The 18,340-nt window shown below is 39.2% G+C and overlaps 1 protein-coding gene across 2 annotated transcripts; it reads left to right on the top strand.

Moving 5' to 3' along the window:
• Positions 1-452: 452 nt before the first annotated feature.
• LOC131799244 (polycystin-1-like protein 2) lies at positions 453-17,473 on the top strand. Of its 2 annotated transcripts, XM_066173840.1 has the most exons (17): positions 453-469; positions 2,219-2,267; positions 3,223-3,430; positions 4,176-4,600; positions 4,799-5,212; positions 5,778-6,059; positions 6,856-7,264; positions 7,891-8,494; positions 9,000-9,176; positions 9,392-9,517; positions 9,602-9,787; positions 10,444-10,692; positions 11,022-11,753; positions 11,985-12,221; positions 13,091-14,341; positions 14,695-14,863; positions 15,645-17,473. In XM_066173840.1, the coding sequence occupies exons 2-17, from the start codon at positions 2,219-2,221 to the stop codon at positions 17,360-17,362; spliced, it is 7,236 nt and encodes a 2,411-aa protein (XP_066029937.1). In that variant the 5' UTR covers positions 453-469; the 3' UTR covers positions 17,363-17,473. The 2 variants fall into 2 exon arrangements, with proteins under 2 accessions (XP_066029937.1, XP_058972937.2); XM_059116954.2 differs by lacking the exon at positions 453-469 and having other exon boundaries at positions 2,193-2,267.
• The last annotated feature ends 867 nt before the right edge of the window (positions 17,474-18,340 follow it).

The raw sequence follows: 18,340 nt of genomic DNA, 5'->3' as shown, positions 1-18,340 counted from the left end.
GTTACAGTGGTGTCAGGTGTTGTAAGTTAAATTGCAAATATGCTAAGAAGTTTTAATCACGTTTTAACGCCCCTTACAGCTTACGAGCTATAATCTAAAAGCTATTCCAGGTCCTGTTCTGAACATATCAAAAATAATAAGATCCCCGACGCAAGTCCTCAAAAAATTTTTTGTTTCTTTCATCGACTCAGTTTCAAGTTTTTTAGAGAAGCGAATGAGATACGTGTTTATATTACGTAAATTTGCAGGTGGAAAAACGCGAATGAGATACGTGTTTATATTACGTAAATTTGCAGGTGGGAAAACGCGGTCGGCTTTTAGAAAAGAATGGACCGTTTAATGAGTATTGTGTGACAATTATGTATTCCTCTTTTGACAGCTTTCGTAGATAAGGCACATTCTGTATCTCACGTATAGGAAAACGTATCGCCCCATATTCAATTTCACCAGCATGGTGGAGGTTTGTAAGGTAAGTATAAAAACAGCAGTTGAAGACTGAACACGAACGTGAGTCATCTTAAAAATGAGAAATCATGTTTTATGTTACCTTTGTTGCAAACTGTATTTTCCTCTGCGTCACTGTAAGCCAATTTTGAGCGCAAATCTTAATTACCAAGTTAGAGTTAATCATATTCTAAAATATCCGTTAAGCTGAAGAGCCTGTTTCTAGTTTTAAAAAACTGAAAATTCTTTAACATCACAAAGAACCGCCTCTTTGAAAACTGACAAAGGTTGAATAAAAGGTTTTGCCGTAAATTCTGTCATTAATGACAGGTTTACAGAGCTTATAGTTTTAATATTTTGCCAATTTTACAATAGTAGTCAGCGAGTATTCATGTGTTGATTGCGATAGTCTTACATACAGCTTTCTTTCTCTCTCTCTCTCATTTAGTTTTTTTCAGTTTAATCTTTGCTGAAACAACGTATTGACATTTCACAGCTGTCAGAGACAATTTCATTATCGAAAATTTTACAAAAGGCAGTATTTCACAGCAACAAAATGCCAAATAACGGTTTCCGAGGTGTTGCTAAAGTCACTGCAATATAGCTACGGTAATACAATGCGATCAATTGAATTCGTAATTACTTATTCTTTTTAAGCGAAAGAAGAGCTCTTTGCACATAACGTGACCATTCCAAAAAAAAATTTAGTCATCAGTTTATTTATTATTCAGTATCAAACACCGCTCTCCATACAACCGACCGGAAATACGCCCTCTTAGTTAAGGTCTGTAGTTCATTCGATCTTATTGAGAGGCAAATTAATGCGGAGGCCATGACGGTTGAATGTTTCATGCAAAATGACACGATCTAACTTTCTTTTCATATTTATTAGTAGGTTTCCCACTGTATTTAGACCTACTGTAATATTTTTCCCGCAAACTATTAGTTCAGAGTGAGTTCAACTACTTAAACAAATGAGATCGAAAAGGCAAAGTGAAGCTGGTTGTTGCATGAATATTTCATGTTGAGTTGACAAATACCCGAACATTGCTTAACCGAACTTCTCACCATTATCGAGGAGATATTAAAAAGTGTAAACTCTTAAAATAGTACGAAGGAAATTGAAAGACAAAGAATAAAAAACAACTTTTCCTCTTATCATCGTAGAGGCTTTTCATGGCTAAAATTCGTTATCTTAAAGTTCAAATTTTGAGGTGGCATTTCATTTGTTTGTTTATATTCATTTCTACAAGCAAAATTCATATTTGTAAGTTTGGAAAACTTGTGAAGCTACAATGCAGGCACTTGCAGTTTCGAGCGAAGAATTAATCATTTATATATATCTATTGGTAAAGCATAAAGTACAGGTTAATAGGTTCACTCTTGCAAACCTTTGAAATCTAATGCAGATATTTTCCAGCTGGTTAAATAGTGTGACATATTGCATGTTTTAATTTCTACAGGACATAATTAGCCTTGGTAAGTTAACTTGATGATTTTAAAGCTCAAACTCTAAAAACTCAAATTGTAAAAGAGAAGGTTCCAACAATGCTATCTTTACCCACAGTATTTAACAAATAAAGCCTTGAGAAAGCTAGAGTTTAAATACATCCAAAATATTTATTGCGCGACCGAGCTGCGTTTTAACTAAAGCTGTACACAATAGTATGATAGCATAATGTAGTTGTAGCATCATCTCTTATTCATGAGTAAATTATATATCCATTTTCAGCCTTTAACAGTGTTTTCCTTCATGCGAATCCTTGTTTTGCAGATGCAGCGAGTTACTTTGTTGCTCCTGGGATTCATGGCCAGCTGTGAAGGTAAGGCAACAAACGTTTTAAAATATTGGATCACGTTGAAGGCTCATGATCACAGGGTTTAATTTGTTAGTTTATTTTTTATTGTTTGTTTGTTTGTTTTCATATATATTCCTTTCATTTTAAGATTATTTATTGAAGATTCAACTATAGTAAAATTCCAGACTAAGGGCTGACGGAGAATATCAGAAAACAATTTTCCTTCAAACTGACCTCTCTAAAGAAATTCCTGAGAGAAATTTGGACATAGCGATACGAAGACTGATTTTAACGTTCGAGTCCAGAATTGGAGTACAAAGTTTAAGATCCAAACACCAAATCATTATCGTTTAGTTTTCGTTTGTTTTTCCTTTGTACGCTGTTAAATGTTCATTTTGTATGGCCCGTGTGGAATTTGTCAGGACAAAAAAATGTTCTGTAATTTATTCGTATTAGTATTCAACGTTAGGTTTAGTCATTTTCCGTTGATAGAGTTAGTTTTTCGGTCATTTTAGTTTCGCTTGTTATTAGCGGTAGTTTTTTTTCGCAAATCGCAGTTTGAAATTGCATAAAAATGGAGCCGATAAACATGATACAGCAACTAATTTGTGTCATTCGTTAAGTTCACTCTTTTCTTTTATTAGCTATATTTCGAAATTTTGTGTTTAAAACTTTCTGTTTTAGTTTTAATCACACTTTAATCTCTACACCATAAACGGAGTGGCCACTAGGGTAGAATCTTGAATAAAATAGAGTTAAAATTGTATGGTGGATATATTACTCGTCTGAAACTTAGCAACAAAATAAGGTCTCGTTTAAATTTTTTCTCGGGTACAAGTGCACCCTGTTAGGTTACTTACTCTACTCGCTATTTCTCACGGAATAGATAGCGAGTACTATAGCCAGTGAGGATGTAGCATTTGTTTTAGAACGCCAGTGGATCTATATTAGATTATTACATTCATGTCTGTCATTCTAGGACTTTCACATCTTGTTGGATACTACCCCCTGAATTTCTCAAGTAAAGCAAATGACTACAGTCCGTCTAAGAATCCAGCAGGGATCATCTCCAATGCTCAGCCTGCACTGGGGCGTTATGGCGAAGTTGGTGGGTCGTACCAGTTCACGGGAGCGCGCTCACCGCCAAGTTATATCTATCTTAATGAGTCATATAATTTAAATACGAGGTAAATTAGGTGTTTTTATCATATAATATCTATTCGGAAAGGTAATGTAAGGCTGAGAGGCCATTTGTCAAACCCAGCCGAGCTTATGTCAGTTTCTGTAGCATGAAGCGACGAGGGTTTTTTCCACCTCCCTCTCCTCCCCTCCCCCTCCCCTCCCCTCCGCTGGAAGGGATGCTAGTCCATCGCAAGTGACCCTCTCCTGATCTCCCTGACAGCTATCCGGTGCCCTCCTATAATCGTGAATGGACAGACGTAAGGGTAAAATGGCTGCCTAAGAGCACAACACAATTATCTGGCCAGGGGTGGGAGTTGGATATTTTGATCCGGAGTACACCTTTTCCACTGGCTCATCGCGCGCCCTTCAATCAGGAAGGTACTTGTAACATAATTTCGAGGCGCATGACCAGATATTTTGAGTCTAACAATAATTTAAGAGATAGAGGGCAGGATTTCCCTAAGATTCAGTCTCCAAACGTAATGCTCTCCTGGTGTTTGATAAAGAGACTCTTTGCTGAAGCGAAAGACGATATTACTTTTATACCACATCGAGTAAATAAGCTAACATGATGACTCAGTCGTCAAATAAGTTTACCGTGTTAATACGCAAACGTTTCAACTGGCACCAGTGACGACAATGTCTGTCGCATGGAGAACTCTTAAAATTAGATGAGAACGATAAAACTTATGCCCCTTCGAAGCAATTGAAATCCTTCCTGTATTGTGCCCTCCTTATCTTGCTTTTCAGATTCTCTATTACACTTCTCGTCTGGGTTTTTCCACAAGGCAGAGATGGAGAAATTATTTCCTACTGGAAGAACTCCAATGACGGAGTGAGTATAGCACTTGAAAACTCTCGCCCAGTCTTCCACGTCAATTCTCTTGATCGGATCACGAAGTACTCCGTAAAAAGTAAAAACAACCTGTTGCTGAATGAATGGAGTCACATCGCTGGGGCATATGACAATGAGAGTCATGTGGCAAAACTTTACGTGGATGGAATAGAAGTGGCAAACGCAACAGCAAAATGGATTCCGGAATTAGCAACAGAGTCCCCTTTGTGGCTTGGGTACCTGTTCAAGGGAAGGCTGTCCCAAGTTTGGGTTTTCAAGAATGCTCTTTCTTTGTATGATGTATCTCAAATAAAAGATTACCAGAAACCATCAAGCTCAAGTAAGCAGACATCCAGTTTTGTTAATTTGTCTTGCTTGGTTTGTCTCAATGTATATGTTTTGCGGGGTATCACTCCTTAGTGTATGTATGATTCAAACAAAAGACAAATACAGCTGAGCTACGGTTATTTACTTATGAGTTTTCTTTAGTTAAACAAACTCGAAACACTACTCAAGAGGACTTTTTCAAATTTTACAGGTTTATCGACTGCTATTTTAACACCAGTTGAATTATTACCAACATCATCTATGACACCCTCCAACAATCCATTTCCAAACACGATTATCAATCCAACGATAGTCAAGGTACCCAATCCAACGAAAAACACGGAACTCAATCCAACGATTACAAGATTGTCCTATCAAGCGACGATTCATAACACGTCAACTGTCAATCAAAGCTTTACGTACGCCACACCCGCTGTCAATCAAACTTTTCAGTACTTTACGCCCACTGTAAATCAAACTCTTCCGCTGACCGCCTTCCAGACGGCACCATCGGATGCATCGGCAACAGTAAAACAGAATGCTACGTCGGCAAGTCTAACTTTCAACATTACACCATCTCGTACGATTGCTTCGCAATCGATACTTGGAAGTAGTATAAGTCAAGGTAGGGTTAGTTTATTTATTGTGTATTTACGTGTTAAATACTAACAAACATGTAAAAGGGAAGTTTCGATTCTAGGGAACGGGTAAACACCGCATGCGATCGTCTCGTTAATCGTGCTATGTGAAGACAATTACTACTCCCTTAGATAAGATGTTGCGCCATCAAAGGGCATGGCCTCTTCTCTCGTATTTCGTCAGGTTTACCTGACAGTTGGTTGGCACATTGTTTTTAGGTCGAGAGAGGCATGGTGAGAGTAAAGTGTCCTCCCTAAGAACATAAGTGTGAAGGTACTTATTTGAGTAATCTCGAGTTCAAGGCCTATACCCAGAGGCCACCGCCTCTCTTGCGATTAATGTACCGGGAGATTTTTCCGGATTTTTAATGCAGATTAAAGAAGGCGGGTATGGTGATAAAAAAAACCTGTGATTGCGGATGCATGATTCTCGGACCGTACACTTCAAAATTTGTGTTATCAGTCCTGAATCCGAGGGAGGTCCAAAATGGTACTTTTAATTTCAAAAACCAGGAGCCAAGTTTGACACGCGTTATTTCTTTTGTCTCACAGTCCAGCCCCTCAGGTGTTATGAGTCCTTATGCCAAGGATCAATGATCAATTGCAGTGAAAATAACTTGAAACAAAGAGTTTGTGAGCCGAGTAACGATCGATGTGTCTGGGCCTATATGCGACTTAATTCAAGTTTTCAAGTTCTGTCCATGAACTGTACTTCAAGCAATATATGCAAAGACGCTGGCCCATCATGTGATCTGCTGATGAAAAACAGAAATGTGTGCTGCGACTATTTGTGTTGTAACTCACCACTTTGCAACAAGCCGAAATATTTGCAAGGTAGGCTAAGTTCGCGTAAAAAGCCTACAACGAAGGCGTCTTTGCATACACTGATTGTGGCTCCTTTGATCAGCTGCGGGGACTGAAGGGGGAGGAGAGGCAATAATAAAAAACACAGGTTCAAAACAAAGGAACTTACGTCTCACGTGTAGTATTATCGTTCCTATAATTTCTAAACCAATTCGGAATAGAGAAGTTTTTCGAATGAGTGTCGCTAGCGCAGTTTTTAAATGAGTGACGAACGTAATCTGAAATTTCTTTGGTTTTGCCTCATTTTGCTTTGTGATTGGTCCAGGAAGAATCGCGTCAACCAATCAGATGCAAAACTAAAACCAATCACGTCTTAGTCGCCCGCGTTTGCCCGCGCGTTTTTTTTTACTTTGAACCCTCATCGGTTCTTCAAGGTGTTTTCCTTATTTCTGATTGGCTGTTGTAATTGGTTTGGTTTTGGCTTAACGACAATCCAATAAAAAAAGCTCTCTAGCTGATCTCAAGTGCAGAGAAACACAAGGGACTAAGTCGCACTTGAATTCAGTTTTGCAATTGATTGATTCATAAGCGAGGGAGCAGGAGTTCAAGTTAACCAATCAGAGAGCGTAGAAAAGCAAAACGAATGCAATCGCGGGTTATTTTCAAAACATGAGTGAAAAGGACTTAAAATTATGTGTAGTCTGGTTGATCGATTGCTCTGAGCCGGAACAAAAAATACAACAAAAGAAACAAAAAGAATAGAGCTTAATTTTTGAATGGTCTAACCCATCAATAAGCAAGTTTTTTTCATTCACACTTTTTTCAGGTGGGAAGTCGTGCAAAAGAAAACCCGATCTCGTCGCGGTCATCTACGGAGGCATTGAGGTCATCCGAGGACATAACGAAAACATCACAATGAATGCGTCGCTTTCATATGACCCGGACGTTGGCATCGGTGACTACTCGGGAATGAACTTTACCTGGTTTTATGGCGAGATTACAGGCAATTACACCGGCCTACAGACAGCTACGAATGATAGTCAGACAGGGTTAGACGAGTCGATTATTCGTTATTTTGGGAACGATTCTGGTATAGAAATCACCTTTAATACAGCACCACTGCTCCTCAACAGGACATACGTGGTTAAACTAGTTGTCTCTAAAGACTATCGCGACTCGAGTGCATATCAAATTATTCAGTTGGTGAAAGGAGACCCACCTGAAATATACCAACGGTAAGCGAGTTGTTTTGTGTCGTTCAGTCAGATTGAATTAAGCAACTGTTAACAAAATTCGTTGTATTTACATACACAGTTTTAGATTGCCGCTGGTTAAGTGCAGTGGGCGCGGTTTCCCACACCATTTTTACCAAGTTTTTTTGACGGAACGATTTTAAGGAAGTTCTGAGAACGTAGTAACTACGAATCATCGGATAGCTCCTCATAAGTAGAATGCTGTAGTCGTTGTTAAAAAAAGTACAAGCATTCTGGACGCATTCAAGTGATTGTGTTTCTTTCCACTAAGCGCAGTTGTCCGCCACACAACCGTTAAGGTTAAAAATGAATATTGTTTACGTTAGAAATTTTTCTCCCTTATCAAAAGCAATTGAAATACTTAATTGACTATTAACTTGCCTATCCTTGACGAGCAAGTTTCGTCATGCACCTGAGCCAAGAGCCATCCAGCTTAAGCCGGCGACATACCCGGCGATTTAAACGCCGATCGGCAAAAATCGCCAGGTGTGCTCGATGCAATGATTGCGATCAAATTTGCCGCGATCGGCCGAAAAAATCGCCAGGTGTGTCGCCGACTTAACTCTCCAGTTATTTGTCATAATGTTATGCCATTTTTTATTTTTAAGATGCCTAGTAAACTGTGGACTGAAAGTTGTTCCACAAGTTAAACTCAGTATTCAGTCACAATGCCAGGGGTCCCTGTGCTCCAATATCTCTTCGTATGAGTGGATACTCTATGAACAATCCTCTTCATCTGCAAACAACGGCATTTGGATTCGAACACAACATTTACAGCTTATCACAGACACACCAGTCGGTTCAAGTAATATCGTCATCAAAAAAGGTTCCCTCTCTGGGAGAACAAATTACCGTCTGGCATTGTTTGTTCAAACTACCGCCGGCTTACCAGGGATGAGTGCATACGACATATCCACTACGTCAGCGCCTACAGGGGGCACATGCACGATCACTCCCTCCAGCGGCATCTCTCTGAAAACTGACTTCAACCTGACATGCAGTAACTGGAAAAGTGACAGCATACCTCTGTCCTACCAGTTTCAACATCAACTAGAGAACGGTCTATACAGTATGTTGTTTCATGGTTTTAACAACACGATTAGCTCTTGGTTACCGCCTGGTAATCTGTCGGAAAACTTCACTGTAAAGGTCAAAGTGATAATTACTGATTATGTTGGTGCCTCTGCTGCGGTGACAAATTTGTCTGTGCAGGTACGACTTTATGTTTCCAGTTGTTTTGGTCATGACGTCATTAGGAAGAACTGATGACGTTATAAAATTATGATATCATTGCGAAGTGACCATTTTTATGAAATTAACACCCATATTTTCCATTTCTTCAGCTGTAAAGAAGGTTCGAGGTATTCGTTTAGTAGAGGGGGCGTGAGTTTTGAACGATTCGTTATCCGTTATCCGAACCTGCCTTATTTTTTCTTATTTCTTAAAGAAAAGCCTGGAAAAAGCAAGCGTTTATATTTTGTAGCATGATTATTTTGATTGCTAACACAAGCGAGTTGGTCAGTGAATCGTGATCGTATAGATTGTAGAGATTTTTAGAATGTCATTACTTTGTTGAAGCGAAAGGGATTTTTCTTCAAATCCCCCAAGGGGTAGAACTATTCCTATTGACTCTGAGATATAGTAAGATTAGTTTCTGCTGTGGCCTTTATTTTTTTCTTTTCTTACAGTCAATTGGTTCATGTTTGACTTTCTGTAGGTGAAGCCATCGGAGCTTTTGAGACCAGAAAACATCAGCAGCTTTTTGACAGCCAATGATAGTTTACTTAATGACGTCATCCAGGATGGAGACTTAAGTAGAGCTGCACAAATTGCAAATTCTGTCCTCCAGACTGTTTCCCAGGATAGCACCGTTAGTTTACAGAATAAGGCTAAAGTAAGTCAGCTTGATGTTGAGTTAGTGATTGAGGTGAAAATTGCTCCGTAAACAGCACAATTCTTTTATCCTCGTTACTCTCACCATTGTAGTTAAAATTTTGTCTTTTTGGTAAGGGGGGAGGGGTGGTGAGCAAATTTCAATCCACACAACTACGATTAAATTGATTCATGTGTCTCACAGTGTCTCAGAAGTGTCTTCTTTCATCTCCACAGATTCAAGATTTTCTGATCAAAAAGATCATCTCTCTACCTGTGCAAAATCTTCCAGACCTTCTCCAAAGCACGTCTGTAATTGGCTCTGCTTTACAGGTTTCGGAGAGAGTGTCCTCCAATACTCTGGTATGGAAATTGTTAAAAAAAAGTGAGCATTTGATAATGAATATTATCAACATTTACGATTGCTCTCTATCTTTGAAATTCTAGGAGTCCGCGATGTCTGCTGTTGGTTCAATGACATCACTTCTCTGGAGAACCGCCCAGTTAAAAGAAGTGGCCTACATACCGCTAGTCACCCAGTCTGCAGAGAACCTGGGCACATGTCTCAGTAGTGTGCTGAAAACTGGAGCAGTAATTGCGTCAGGAGATTTCGGCTCTGGGCTTCAAGAGCAGGTATAATGTTAAGCACACCTGAGCGATAATACATATTTCATACAATAGGCTAACTCATACATATGTTTTGATTGGTTCTTGTCTATACAACCTATTAGAGGACAGACGCATAGATGGCGTCACCGTCAACAGATTTTGTTTCTTTATTATATAGAACAAAAATATTCTCTGTCTTCGTGGGTCTGTGCAATTGGGGATCACAGAAGACATAGAAATGTGCTAAGACAAAGAGTCTGAAATGATCAAGGAACATGGGAATGAGAATGGGAAGAGAACCTATGATACTCACAAACTTTTCAGCTAAGATTGGTCGACAGGCGTTGTTGCTACGTTATACGATCACTTTGATGATCGAATAATGACCGAATTTTGAGTATTTTCAAGGGCAAAAGGATAATGCTTCTACTTCGTAAAAGTCGTTCATTTTAAGTGAAAATTGTGGATACATCTTTAATCTTCAAAAAACCGTGTGTTTATTTAGAAGCACGCACTTTAAAAACTCCGAACAGTAAGTTTTACGAAGCTTGGTGGGCCAATTTTGGCCCATTCTTCTCTAGTTTAGGGCTCTTCAAAGCGAGGTCGCGATCAAATTTGCCGCTTTATTCTGCCCGATGTTTTTAAGATTTGATAAACTGCCTGTGTGCTTATCTTCACAGGGTGTGAAATTCGTTAAGACCGCGATGCAAACAATTAGTTTAGTTGCTGACGCAGTATTAGCTGTTAGAGCCCCGGATGAGGGCATGATCTCCATAGCAACGAGGGAGCTGAGCATGACCTTAGGACGCCACAGCCTCGAGAAACTTGCGGGGTTGAGGATCGAAGCAGCGGGCGGGGTATTTGTTTTTCCTTCTGACAGCCAATCATTACAATTTACTGTCACTGCAAAAGGTTACATTGATACTCAGGTAAGCATGCTTATCAAAGTATTCTCAGAGTCATCTTATGAGCGAATAAGACATGCTATTGACTGTGGGGGGGGGGGGGGTCAGTCAGGAAAAATTTTTGGTGCGTGGTCTTGGGCACCAATTGGATTTTTCTTAAGAATGTAACTCAAGGGCAAAAAGATGTAGGTGACCGAGCCACGATTTACTTTTGCATCTGATTGGTGGAGGGTGGTGCATAAGTTTTACTTGACCAATCACAGACCTTTGTAAGGTAAAATAGTAGCAATGTCTGTTACTTTTTACACTCAATTGAATTCTATTTTAAGCTTTTAATCATTCATTTATGGCAGATGTTGTCAATTCCATTCAACCCCTACACTTGGGACGGAACAAGGAAGCGAGTCAACTCTGATGTCTTAGCTCTCGACTTAAAAGACGAAACGCGTAATGTGATTAAAGTGTCAAATCTCTCAAGCGACATCATCATCGTTACATCACTACAGCCTCAAGTCATCGCCTTGGAGAAGCCGCAGTATTTTACCAAAAATGAAAATCTACGTTTTCATGAGATAGATGTTGAGTTCGAAAACACTCTGGTAAAGCTGGAAATCACTCCTCAAGAGTCCACTGTAAGTCTGTTTGTTTACTTGCAGTATGGTCAGAGGCCAACTACAAAAGTGCATGAACTCAACGCTACTGTGTCTAAGTACTCAAGATGTGTTTCGACGTCAAGTGCGCAAGACAAAAACGAGGGCGAAACTGAGTGTTCATTTAGTCCATTTGAACCCATCGAATTCTTAGCTAAGAGTCCTGGAAAATACTTTCTTGGTGTAAAGATTTCCAATGCCAGCTTGATTATTCCCATTAAGAGGCGTAAAAGATCTTGTTTCGGACAGGGACGGCAAAAGCGCTCCTGCGTCGAAGTCAAGGACCCACCGCCCACCCCACCCCGGAGCGAAAATGTATCAGTGGTGCCAGTTTATGACTCTCGAACGGATTATAACTATACTCTGAAGGTAGCCCAAGAGAGCTGTGTGCACTGGTCAGAGGAGCGAGAAATGTGGATAACGGACGGCTGTCAGGTACGCTTAGGTCATATCAACTCGAAAAACGCGAGAGATCTCCAAAGGCATGTCCCTATGCCTACTGAAGGCATGTCCGTATGCCTTCTGAAGATGATCGCAGTTACTAAGAGAACTGTGGTCTGATTTTCCGTACTTTCCAAAATTATTCTGTACTCTTCGGTATTTTCATATAATCATCATATATAGTCTGAAAGAGTGTGGAATATATTTTTTTACTTTTACTTGCAGGTTTTATCTGCACAATTAAATGGATATCTCAACTGTTCTTGCAATCATTTAACTTCGTTTGGGGGAAGCCTTTTAGTGAAACCGAATCCCATCGACTTCGACAAGGTCCTGATCGAATTCAAGAAACTGGGAGAGACTGGAAATGTTGCCGTCATTGTAACAATGGCCGTAGTTTTTCTAATCTATATTGTCGTGCTTGTTATCGTCCGGAAAGCAGATAAAAAAGACAAGAGGAATGTAAGTATGATTGATAGCAATATGTCTTTATTTGTTTATGGGATAAAAATACATTTCCTATGTTACAAGTTAAAATCTAAAGTGTACAGTGTATAAAAGATGTAAAAAGATCCCCTATTCTAATGCTAAATTATATTTAAAGACCAATCTATTTACATAGGTACTCTTAGAGTGGACCGTGTTGATCTTGGGTTTTTCAGAGGATTTCCTTCTAAGGTTATAATGGGTCGATTTGATTCTAAGTAGAAAAGGAGGGGATAATTCACAGTGTTAGATACTTTCTTGAAAATGTTACGGTCTTGTGTTTCCAGAAGGTTGTGGACAGTGATATGTTAGAACAGAACTGACAGCCACATAGTATACTCTATGCACAAATTTGTCTACGCTGAGTGGCAAAAGTGCCAGGAATATTCCGTCCCTTGACTAAAAAAGGCTTTTGACTGCTGAGATTTTTATTCAGTTTTAAACCCTTCCTACCCCCGAAAACAAAAAACAAAAACAAACAATTCTGTATATTAGTGAATTCTCAGGTCTGATAGAAAATGAGAAACATTGTATTCGAGTGGGAAACTACGGGTTCAACCAGAAAGGAAAACAATATGGTGTGCCCAGACTTTTGACGCTGATTGAAGCCATTTTACAAACTGACCCTTCTCCTCTCCCAAAAAAAACTAACAAATCAAAAACAAAGAAAACAAACAAACAAACAAAAAACCAAAAAGAATGAACCATAACTGCCCATAATTACCTTTAACTCGTCCAGTGAATAAAATTCAGTCTAACTCTAGGTTGGAGGATATTTCATTTTTAGGAAAAGGCGCCTGTTCATAGAATTGTTAATGAATATCTTCATTTGTATTGCTTTCTAGAATGGTGCGCCGATACAGTTGCCTTCGGCGTCGAATAACTTGCAAGAATTCGAGATAACCGTTTCTACAGGTGTCTGGAGAAATTCTGGCACAACGGCCAGGGTTGCAATAGAAATTTACGGAACTACTGAAAGCACTGGTATTCTTGAGCTCAGCCCGGAAGAGCCTGGTGCAGAGAATTTGTTATTTTCTCGAGCTAACACAGACGTGTTCGTTCTTAAGGTTAGCAATCCTCTTGGCACGATTCAAGGAGTGCGAATCGGTCATGATAACTCTGGAGAGAGTCCTTCGTGGTTTCTAGAAGAAATTGTGATTTTAGACGAGCAGTTTAACAACTCTTGGACATTTACGGTTAATCAGTGGTTTGCCCTTGAACGAGGTGACGGTCGAATCGAGCGTACCTTTGAATTAACGCCCAATCAACTAGATTTCAACCAGGAGGTCATGAAGCGATGGTGGAAAGGCCTCACTGAATCACATGTTTGGGTTTCAGTTGCAACAAAGCCACGAAAAAGCCGCTTTACAAGAGTACAGCGGGCGTCATGCTGCCTCTCTGTGCTATTAACGGCTATGCTCGCTAATGCGATGTTCTATCAATTGGATGGTGGCACTGAAGAGGTCTTTCAAATTGGACCTCTAAAATTTTCGTGGAGACAAGTAATTATTGGTATTGAAAGCGCGTTAATTGTGGCACCAATTAACGTTCTCGTAGTATTCCTGTTTCAAAAAGGAGGAGAGAGGTCTGAGACCAGCACTGGTCGTTTTTCTAAAGCAACCCTGTTGATATATCTTGCTTGGTTTTTGATCATCTGCGCATGTGCAGTTTCGGCAGTGTTTTCAGTCTTCTACAGTCTGATGTGGGGAAAGAGTATCAGTGAAAAGTGGCTTTCCTCAATGCTGATATCGTTCAGCCAGGATGTAGTAGTCACTGAGCCTGTGAAAGTTTTCTTCATGGCGATGTTTGTAGCGGCTATTTTCAAAAGGAAAGCAAGCAGAGGAAAAGGATATGAAAGCATCGAGGAACCCCAAAGTAGCCCCTCAAAACAAAGGTTATGGAATCTAGAATTATCCAAGGTGGAAGAGATGAGAAAGAATCAAGCCAGAAAACAAAACATTTCGCAGTTTTTTGTGGATCTTTTTCTTTATCTTATTTTCATTTTTTTGCTAATGGTGGTTTGTTATGGTAACAGAAATGACCATCGATATCTCATGACAAAGTCCATCCGAGAAGGATTACCAAAGTTTAGTACGGTGGGTAATTTCATTACATGAATTGCTGTAGTTTATCATCAAAAGAAGTCGCATCCATCATCAGAACCCTTTACACTCGGTTTTCTGCCTTTGTTGATATACCAAAAATAGAGAGAGGATGAAAGCAGACTAGAATGAATCAACTTTGGAAAATTATTTTGTATCACTTGCTCAGTCTTTCTTATCACCTTTACAATCCGTTTCCTTGGCTCTACTCCTGTTTAAAAAATTAATTACGCGAACTCTGCCATATTTGAACCAGCTTATTTGCGCGCAAAATGTTTTTACGTACAAACGATAATTTTCATCGTGTTCTTACGAAACACATTGCTTTCTCTTACTTCATCACCCAGGTACTGAACGATAAGGAGTTTTGGAGGTGGTTAAACGATGTTTTCATACCTGGCGTGTTTGTTGGCAAATGGTACAATGGCAAAGAGGAGAATCAAACCATGTACATAGGTGATAAACATTCTCTGCTCGTAGGAATGGCGCGAGTAAGGCAGCTGAGGGTGAAATCAAGTAAGTTTCGTCGTCAGTTTTCCCAAGACCTACCAAACAACCCCATTTAACCCATACGTCATCCAGTGGCTTCAAACTCATGGATAAATTAGTTTATACGACATTGGGTAAAACTTAGTCGTGTACACAAAACAGAGTTTAGCATAAGATATATTCATGTATGCTGCACGGGATGAAATACTGTCAAGAACTACAATCTTAGTTGTTCATTACTACCACAGCTTATTCCATTTGCTATACCATTGAGGAAGAAGTATGCGTATGGTCTACAAACTATACAACTTTTCATCTACACCCATGAGAGGTTTATAGCAAATTATAGCACTGATCATGTTTTGAGATTCCAAAAGATGACATTACTTAATGGAAATTGTCTCCAAGTAAGCGATGATCATGCGATAAACGCCCCCATTTTGAATCTGGTCTAGCAACCAGGCCGTTTTCCTGTTAGATTACTAACTTTTATTATGTCCCAGATCCTAGCAATCTTTTTTAATAATAAGGATTTACTCTAAAAGGCATCCTAGCCTTTGACTCGAATAATTATCTGACGACTAAGTGTGAACCGCTTTCTTTGCTTTTTATCGTGGATAGTGGTCTGTGGAGGAAATAAAATGTTTTTTCCTCCTTTTACATATAATTTTTTAAGTTGATTTTTGGAACAACTCGTTTAGGGATACCCTGAATACAAAAAGAATTTCCCATTCGAATTGCTCAAAGGGCAAAAAATCGAGTCAAAACTGATCATCTTTCCTTTTATGCTATTTTTTAATTTTTTCAGCCTCGTGTAAAGTCTTGGACTATATGAAAACTACCTTTCCGACATGCTACGAGGGATTCTCGCAAATTAACGAAGACAAGACTGTATTTCATAAACCGGGATGGAACCCTGTCGATAACTCTACGAGTGATGACGAGCTGCTCCGACTCTGTCCGAAGCCATGGCGATACCAAAATGCTGACACAGCACCAAAGTGGGGAGAGTTCTCGTTTTATCCAGGGGGAGGATTTGTTGCAGACCTCGGATACGATACTTCCACCGGATATAGCATCGTTGAGAACCTTAAGAGCTATTACTGGCTGGACAAACAGACCAGAGTTGTTATGATGGAATTTGCCGCGTTCAACCCATCCGTAAACCTTTTAACCGTTGTGACGTATTTCTATGAAGTGGAAGCATCCGGGTACAAAGTGCCTTTCACAAGAAGTAATATTATTTCTTTGAATTCGTCGGAAACAGCATCTAATGAGTTTTATCTGATCTGCATACTTTTGTTCATCGTGTTCATTCTGTTCTTCCTCGGAAGAGAATGCTATAAGCTTTATAGGCAACGCTGCAGATATTTCAAGTCCATCTGGAATTGGGTCGAAATCTCTCAGATTACTTTCTCTGTTTCAGCTGTGGTAATGTATATTTTACAAACTATCAGGGTGTCTGCAACGATCCAGAAATTGCAACAAAACATTTATGCGAATGTAAGCTTTCAAGAAGCTGTCGTTTCGCTGGAAGTGGAGAATGCAACGCTTGGAATTCTCACTTTTATCGTCATTTTGAAACTGTTGAGAATGATTCGGTTTAATTCTCATATTGCAGTGTTTTCTAAAACTCTTCAGAAATCCATGCGTCTTCTTTCATCATTCAGCTTCAATTTATTTATCATTTTTGTGGCTTTCTTGCACTTCGGCATTTTGATTTTCGGGAATGGATCTGAGTTTTATTCGTCGATTCTTAAGGGAACATACTTTCAACTCGAACTCACTCTGGGACGAGTGAAAGCGAGGCCTATCAATACTTTAGCAGAAGCAAATGAAACATTTGGAAGAATCTTCGCTGCTCTACTACTATTAAGCCTTACTATTCTATCCATGAACTTTTTCATCGCTTTAATGAATGAAGCACTTTTTGAGGCAAAGGATTTAGTGAATCAAAGTGAACTTTATGATCTAGTGGATGCATACGACTGGCCAAGGAATGAGGAGAGGAGGGCTTTATTCGATGTGGTTAGTAACGCTATGAAACGGATGAAATTCCAGCAAACCTCCACCGCGTTGGAAGAAACAGAAGTAACAAACGTTGCCTTAAATTCTAACAGAAGCAAGTCAATTCATTTTGATTTAATCAGCAAAGCCATTACAGCTTTAAGGAAACGGGAGGTCCAAGAATCGGTACATGAAAAACCAAGAAACATCAGAAGAAAATCTCTCTTTGATAGAATAAGTTCTATTATCCAAAAGCGTAGAGATGATGGCTCTGAAGGAAACTACAGACGAAAAATGAAAAAGAAAGTGAACTTTAGAGACGATGTTGTTAAATCTCAACTGAAGAAGTTACACAAAACGAAAAAGGATTTATTTCATCGATTGGATAATATTGTGCAAGGATATTTTGAGGAGGAAGAGAAATTTCATATAATATGTCACGAAATAAAAGCGTATGGCTCTCAGGATGATCTGGGAAACGTCACGGTCACGGGGACTGAGAACGAATCATTTTCTTAAAAGTTTCCAATTTGATAACAGTAAGAATTGAATGTAGAAACTGTAGAGGAGTGAATAAGAGGGAAGAGGACAACATGGTTGGATCTCGTCGCTAAGGAACATCAGCAATTAAAATCCAGATATTTTTCAGTTTTTTAAGTTTTTTTTAATATTTCTTTGTTTTTATCTCATTTTGTTGCTGTTATACACAAGTTGGAATCAATTTCCCAGCTATTTGACATTATTATAATAAATCTATAAATATGTTTTAAAAGGAGCCACCTTAATTAAACAAATTTTCGTCTTTTGGTATCCCCTCCTTATGTATTATTGCCATCGTTGTCGTTGTCACTGGCATCAGAATCGCCTTCTAACTCAAAAAATTTATTCAATTTTGTAATATATAAATCTCTTACTTTTCCTATGGCTTCTAAAAGACTGTCATTAACAGGTGTCTTTTGACGGAGCTTAGATCGAGACATTTACGGAACTGATGAAGTTCAGTTCCGCAGATGTACGGGTAGTCATCGATTTCCGTTCCGGAATCTTCGGAATCGGATTCACATCCATGTCTTTCTCCCCAGTGTAATTACGATTTTGATTCAAAATCTTCCTTGGATCCTTTTAATGAAGACTTCAATTACGTTTCATTTAAGTACGGTATACGATATCCTGATGTCCACTATCGGCAGTTAACATGGCGATGTAATAACACGTCAACAATCCGTTGAGGCATCAAAATCAGCCCCATATATACTTGAGAAGAATTCTAACAATATCGAAGTGACCATTTTGATACGTACAATGAAAAGGTGTCATTCAATAATTTTTTCCTTGCTCAACTGGCAGCCTTTCATAAAGCAGGAGTGCGATTGACATTTTCCGTATCGCTTTTTGCCGCAGCGTGATGTAATGGAGAACAATTCCTCCAATCTCTAATATGAACATATGCTTGAAAGTTTTGTTTAAGGAGCGCGAGGACATCATGTGTGTATCTTC

This window comes from Pocillopora verrucosa, chromosome 10, assembly GCF_036669915.1.
Source record: "Pocillopora verrucosa isolate sample1 chromosome 10, ASM3666991v2, whole genome shotgun sequence".
Lineage (NCBI taxonomy): Eukaryota > Metazoa > Cnidaria > Anthozoa > Scleractinia > Pocilloporidae > Pocillopora > Pocillopora verrucosa.
The sequence above is the reverse complement of the archived record's forward strand: the minus strand, read 5'-3'. Positions and strand labels throughout refer to the sequence as shown.

Excerpts from the sequence above, each read along its gene's own strand:
- LOC131799244 (XM_059116954.2), top strand. The coding sequence starts at position 2,198 with ATGCGAATCCTTGTTTTGCAGATGCAGCGAGTTACTTTGTTGCTCCTG. Across the intron at positions 9,788-10,443 it reads GCTCTGGGCTTCAAGAGCAG|GGTGTGAAATTCGTTAAGAC; the intron begins GTATAATGTTAA and ends TTATCTTCACAG. Across the intron at positions 11,754-11,984 it reads GGATAACGGACGGCTGTCAG|GTTTTATCTGCACAATTAAA; the intron begins GTACGCTTAGGT and ends TTTTACTTGCAG.